Source organism: Physeter macrocephalus, chromosome 18 (assembly GCF_002837175.3).
Source record: "Physeter macrocephalus isolate SW-GA chromosome 18, ASM283717v5, whole genome shotgun sequence".
Taxonomy (NCBI): domain Eukaryota; kingdom Metazoa; phylum Chordata; class Mammalia; order Artiodactyla; family Physeteridae; genus Physeter; species Physeter macrocephalus.
The window spans coordinates 41,033,256-41,039,255 of NC_041231.1; the positions used below are offsets into that span (position 1 = coordinate 41,033,256).

Below are 6,000 nucleotides of genomic sequence, written 5' to 3' on the forward strand. Positions count from 1 at the left end.
AAGGTTCCTGGGTCTCGGCCTTTCAGCCCTGAGCCACCCCCTCAGTTCCCGGTGTCTGCGCCCCACCCCTCCCCCATTCTTGTCTCTGCCTCAGCGCGAAGGCCCCAGATCCCTCCACTTTTTGAGCAAATCTCAACTGCAACACCTAGGCCCCCCCAAATCAAGGCCCAACTCTGCCGCACACTCTAAAGCCACGAAGAGCCCTAAGGTTCCTGGGTCTCGGCCTTTCAGCCCTGAGCCACCCCCTCAGTTCCCGGTGTCTGCGCCCCACCCCTCCCCCATTCTTGTCTCTGCCTCAGCGCGAAGGCCCCAGATCCCTCCACTTTTTGAGCAAATCTCAACTGCAACACCTAGGCCCCTCCAAATCAAGGCCCCGCCCCCTCTCCTTCACAGCCTACAGCGCCCTGACCCTTTCCCCTGATTCTATCCATCAAAGCCCCCACTCCTTAATACCCCTCCTCCGGGACACCCTGTCACGTCCTCCCAGGCCGGCGCCCCTCCAGGCCTAGAGGATCTAGAGGGACCTCCGCCTCAACCCGACTCCCCTCTTCCGCAGACCCCCTTTATCCCCTGATTCTCCTCAACCCTAGCCTCCTTTTCTAAACGCGTAGCCTTCCCAAGCCCCCTCCCTGGGCCCCACCCCAAGACCCTCTTTCCGGAGCTGCGCGGCCCAGGCCCCTTCCCCGGATTCTGCCATCCCAGGGCCCCTCCTCAAAATCGCAGCCCGCCTACCCCCAGCTCCCCAGTTGCAGGGCTCAGACGCCCTCCCCAACACCCCCGACTCAGACTCCGGGTTCCAGCCGCCACCCCCAGTTCGGGCGCCCGAGCCCCCAACACACCGTATACGTGTCCACGAGCTCAGAGCCCACGACGCGCACCTCCTTGGCCGGCTCGGCCTCCCGCTCGGGACCAAAGCTGCGCGCCGCCGCCGCCATGTTCCGGACTCGGTCGCCGCCGCCGCCCGGCGCAGACTGGCAGCAGCAGGGGGCGGGGTCAGCGTCCCACCGCCCCCAGGCCCCCGCCGCCCCCCGCCCCCACCGCGCGCCGTGCAGCCATCTTGGCCCGGCCGCCTTCTCGCGCCCCCGCCCCACTCCCCGCTTTGCGCGTAATTGACAGCAGCCGCCAGCGGCGCGCGTGCGCAGGACGCCGGGGACGGTCCTCTTGCGTAACCGGTACCTCCGTGGCACCGCCTGCCGCGCTCTTTGCAGCGTGGGAGAAACTGAGGGCCCATGCGGGGACTGCTCTGGGCACGGCCGCTAGGTGCCCAGGAAGGGAGGTGCGATGGCCCCGCACCTTCCAGGCTACCCGAAGCAAATCACTGCCACGCCTGGCCTCAGTTTCCCTCTCCAGATAAGAGACAGTAACCACATCTCACCTGGCTCTTGGACTCATTCCCTGGAGGGCACGAGAGGGTTGAGAGAGAAGGAAGATCTGATCTGTGCCTGGAGCCCGAGCAGGACAGAATAACTCTGGGCTATTTCTTAACCTCTCCAAGACTCGGAGATCTCTGTCACATGGGCTTCTAGAGAATTGAGTGGGTTAATCCATGCAGGGCCTGTCAGGCAGGGCAGGGAACTGGTGTCGGCCCTGTGTGAAGGAAGTGAAGGGTTAGGTGGAAGGAAGGGATATGTGCTGGCCATCTGGCACAAGACCCCCAGATGGTGTCCTACCAGAGCTCAAAATGAGGGGGCAACAGCCTGGTCCTGGACCCAAGAACTACAGTACTGGAAGGGGGAAGCACAGAGAAGCAGCCCTAACTCAGGGGAAGACCCAGGTCTAGAAAAAAGAGGTGGTAACGGAACTGGAGGTGGAGAGTCTTACACAGATGGGGCATCTGTTGGTGTATCAATATTTGTTGAATGACTGATTGAGTGCAGTCAAGCCTAGAGCTAGTACTTTTCTCCCTGGGGAGATGAGAGGTCTTGGGCATGGCTTCTCTGGCACCCTTGGCAGAAGGGCTCCAGACCACACTCTCCTGAGGTAGGTCAGTGCCTTCCTTCTCCACCAGTTCCACAGCACCATACTCTGAGCTTGGCATTCGAGGCTTCTCTTGGCACGGTCCTACACTCCCAGCCTCTTATTGCATACTGCTGCCCCTAATCCAGAGAGGTTTAACTTAAGGCAGGAGCTACCAAGTCAGACAGACCTTGAGCAAGTCGCCACCCCCCAGGAGCCTCACCCACCTCCCTGGTTGGATAGGAGTTGAGCTAATGTGTATAGGGGCCTGGCCTGAGGCCCACTACATTGCAGCTCCTGTCCTGTCCTGGGCTCATGTTTTCACCCATTAAAACCTTTCCAGAGAGTCTCCTGGGGAAATGGGGGACAGAGGAATAGAGACCTGGTCCTTGTAGCCCTTCATCGGCTCCTTGCCCTGGGCAGAGGACACAGGACTCAGGCCAGTGTGAGATCACCAGAGCCGGGGGCGGGTTGGGGTGGGGGAGGGAGTGAAGGATACTGCAGGCAGGGGTGGGCTGGGCGGGGAATGAGATGGGGCAGGGCTATTTAAGCCCAGGGCTGCTGGCAACCCCAGCAGCCTGCCCTGTGAGCCGCCAGTATGGATGACATCTACAAGGCTGCGGTGAGGGATGGGTCTGGGCAGGGCTGGGGTGGGTGGGCCCACGGGGGGCTCATTCAGCTCGGGATGGGGTGCAAGGTCACCCCCAGGAGGTGGTGGGGACCCAGGAGAGGACCCAAATACTTTCAGCCCAGGCCTTCAAGGGGACGGTGGGTCTGGTGTTCCCGGGTGTGGAAGGGGTGAGTTTAGGGTCTGCGGGAGCTGTGCCGGGTGGTGGAGGAGAATGTCGAAGCTTTTGCATCACGTCTAGACCTGTCTCCAAACGTCTATAGTCTGTGTCATTGTCTCCCGGCCACATCTCTCTGCGTTGGTGTCTCTGGTCGCTTTCCCAGTCTCTGTCTCTTTGTTCCTCCCAGGCTCTTCCTCTGAGGCTCTGTCGCTGTTTCCCTGCCCCCCATCTCTGTCCCTCACATTCTGCTTCTCACACACTCCCAATCCCCAACTCCCTCCACTCCCTTGACTGGCTGAAGATGCTGTGGAGGGTGGGACAGGGGTTGTGAGAAGGGGGCTGCAGAGCCAGAATCCTGAGCTGGAGAAGGGGCTTTGAAGTTTGACGCAGGCAGGGAGTGACTGGAAGAAGGAGCAGAGTACTGGGGCCCCAGCCCCCATCCGGCCTGGCAGGCTCAGGGCTCGGTGGCTTAGCCAGGGGTAAGGGCTAGTGGGTGGCCACCCCAAGTCCCTGCTGGGGCCACTGAGGGGCTTCAGATGCTACTCTATCTCGGGAGGGGGCGTGTTGCTGACCTACCCACAGCACAGAGACAAGGAGATCTGACACAGACAGCTGTCCACAAGGGAACCCCTCCCTCAGCCCTGGGAAATGTGGCCCCATTCCTGGGCAGGGAAGGGCTATGGCTGGCTATGGGGGTGCCCCTGCCTATCCTGCAGGAGTCCGTGGAGCTGTGAGGTGGGGGGGACACCAGCCGTCCACCCTGTGCCCATACAAGGCCTGGCAGGGCCAGGGACTAATTTTGGCTCCTGAGGCACCAACAGACCAGGGGGCCAGATAACACTGCCCCACCCCTGCATGCCAGAGTCCCCAGAACAATCACCAGGTTTAACTTTGTCCCCTGTTAAAAATAGCCCAGTGGCCACCCCGGTCAGGTTACAGTGGGTGGCTTTGCCCACCCCCGCACTGGTTTTATTGTCCCAACCTGAGGGACAGCTGTCTCTCAGGCCACCCAGCTTGGGTTTCGGTGGGGGGTGGGGGCGAAAGGGCGTTGAGTGGTCACTGACTATTGTTACTCAGGGTCACCTTAGTCCTGGAGGGGGTGCCCACCTGTCACCCTGGCCCTGAGCCCAGTCTCAGGCCAGCTGGGTGACCTCAGGATTCTGGGGGCTAGAAGGGAGAACTGAGGCCTCTGCTCTGTGACCTGGGAATGGCCTGCCTCTTCTGGGCTTCAGTCTTCCCACCTGTGGAATGGGTTGGTTTCCTAGACAGCAGTTAAGACCTGAGCCTGGGTCCTGAGACCTCTTTTCCTCTCTAGGTAGAGCAGCTAACGGAAGAGCAGAAAAATGGTGAGTACACCAACATGCATGTGGGGGAACAGCAGAGCCTGGCTGGGGGAGCATGAGGACCCCAGGCTGGAGGCCAGAGGCTGGGGTCCCTCTCCCTGTGACCTCAGAGGTCTCAGAGGGAAGTGGGAAGGTTAGCAGGTGGCTCTAGGGGTCTGGCCTTCCAGGTTCTTGGCTGCTGAGCCCTGGCTGCTCTGTTTCTCCTCCTCTCCTATTGGATGCAGAGTTCAAGGCAGCCTTTGACATCTTCGTGCTGGGCGCTGAGGATGGCTGCATCAGCACCAAGGAGCTGGGCAAAGTGATGAGGATGCTGGGGCAGAACCCCACACCTGAGGAGCTGCAGGAGATGATTGACGAGGTGGATGAGGATGGTGAGCCCCTTTGCCCCCACCTGCCCCAGCCCCAGACCCATAGTGCCCCCAACTCTCTGGGGACCTGCATCCTGGCTCTGCCACTTATTACTCTGTGCCCTTAAATGAGCTGTTTAGCCTCTCTGAGCCTTGGCCATATCATCTATAAAATGGGCACAATGACCACACTCATCTCACAGAGTTGCTATGAGGATGCAGTGAGAACAGTGGGGTCTAGTGTCAAGGGCAGTGCCAGCCATTCTGACCGTTGCTCTCCAACGGCTGTGCTGCCCACCCCCCCAGGCAGCGGCACAGTGGACTTTGATGAGTTCTTGGTTATGATGGTTCGGTGCATGAAGGATGACAGCAAAGGAAAATCTGAGGAGGAGCTTTCTGACCTCTTCCGCATGTTTGACAAGTGAGTGTGTGACCCTTGACCTCTGACCCTGACCCTAGCGGAGCTGGGCAGAGGGGGACAGTCTTGTGACCTCGAGGCCTCAGTCTCCCATTCTGTGCAATGCGGGATGGGATGCCCCATCTCCCAGTGGCCCTTCCTTACTTCCCGGGGTCTTGAGCAGGGCTGCCTCTTCCCCTCCCCCTGCCCCTACCATGGGCTCTGAGGCCCCCCTCACCCAACTGGCAGAAACGCTGACGGCTACATCGACCTGGAGGAGCTGAAGATCATGCTTCAGGCTACGGGTGAGACCATCACAGAGGACGACATCGAGGAGCTCATGAAGGATGGTGACAAGAACAACGATGGCCGCATTGACTATGACGGTGAGTAGGGGTGTGCTGAACCCCCACTGCCCAGGCCCTGCCCAGCCCCGACCTCTGACCTATGCCTGCCCCTCTCTCACAGAGTTCCTGGAATTCATGAAGGGGGTGGAGTAGACACCGACCTTCTCCCAGAGCTGCCTGTGCCACCTTCCAACTCCAACCGGGCCCCGGGGTTAGGGGCAGGGGGCTAGGGTCCCCAGGATGTGAACTTGCGTGTGTCCTTGACCACGGGCCCTTCCTGACTACCTCCCCCAGCCCTGTCCTAGGGAATTCAAATAAAGCCCTGCTCCCTGGAGGCCTGGTGTCTGGCTTTCATTCCCTAATCTTCACTAGGGTCGATTCCTGCCCTGACCATTTCTGTCCCTGTCCCAGAACCTGTGCTCTAACCACCCTTGCACACCATCTTCTGCAGGAGGGGTTAGGTTAGATCAGAGACTACCACGCTCCATACCCACCTGGCTCCTTTCTATAACTGCTGGTACCCAGGCCCCGTCTCCAGCAATTCCAAACCTGGAGTCTGTGGTGGCCCAGGAATCTGCATTTCACAGGCTCCTTGGGGCCACGGCTTTAGTCAGCCAGTTGGCAGCCGAGGGGTCCTATACTTGGAGAAGGCAGTCACTCAGCACCAGGCTAGGCCCTGGATGCCACTTGGCACGGCTGCCGTGGCTCCCTCTCGCTTCTGGTTGGGGAGAAGCAGGGCACTGTGGGGGCTCAGCGGGCCTGTAGCTCCAGTCCATCTGCCCGCTCACCTGGATTTCCTGCTGGCGACATTGACTCCCCAGG

At 60.3% G+C, this 6,000-nt stretch overlaps 2 protein-coding genes across 5 annotated transcripts in view; one reads left to right on the plus strand and one right to left on the minus strand.

The window, feature by feature from the left end:
- The window catches only part of NISCH (nischarin), a 49,852-nt gene extending 48,841 nt beyond the window's left edge, over positions 1–1,011 (minus strand). For all 4 annotated transcript variants that reach the window (XM_007116586.4, XM_007116584.4, XM_055079489.1 and 1 more), the window contains exon 1: positions 840–1,011. In XM_007116586.4, the coding sequence (XP_007116648.2) occupies positions 840–935 (96 nt within the window). In that variant the 5' untranslated portion in view covers positions 936–1,011. The remainder of the gene's footprint in view (positions 1–839) is intronic.
- A 1,490-nt stretch (positions 1,012–2,501) lies between these two features.
- TNNC1 (troponin C1, slow skeletal and cardiac type) lies at positions 2,502–5,512 on the plus strand. The gene is made up of 6 exons (XM_007116579.4): positions 2,502–2,578; positions 4,060–4,090; positions 4,312–4,458; positions 4,741–4,855; positions 5,081–5,217; positions 5,300–5,512. The coding sequence occupies exons 1-6, from the start codon at positions 2,555–2,557 to the stop codon at positions 5,329–5,331; spliced, it is 486 nt and encodes a 161-aa protein (XP_007116641.1). The 5' UTR covers positions 2,502–2,554; the 3' UTR covers positions 5,332–5,512.
- The last annotated feature ends 488 nt before the right edge of the window (positions 5,513–6,000 follow it).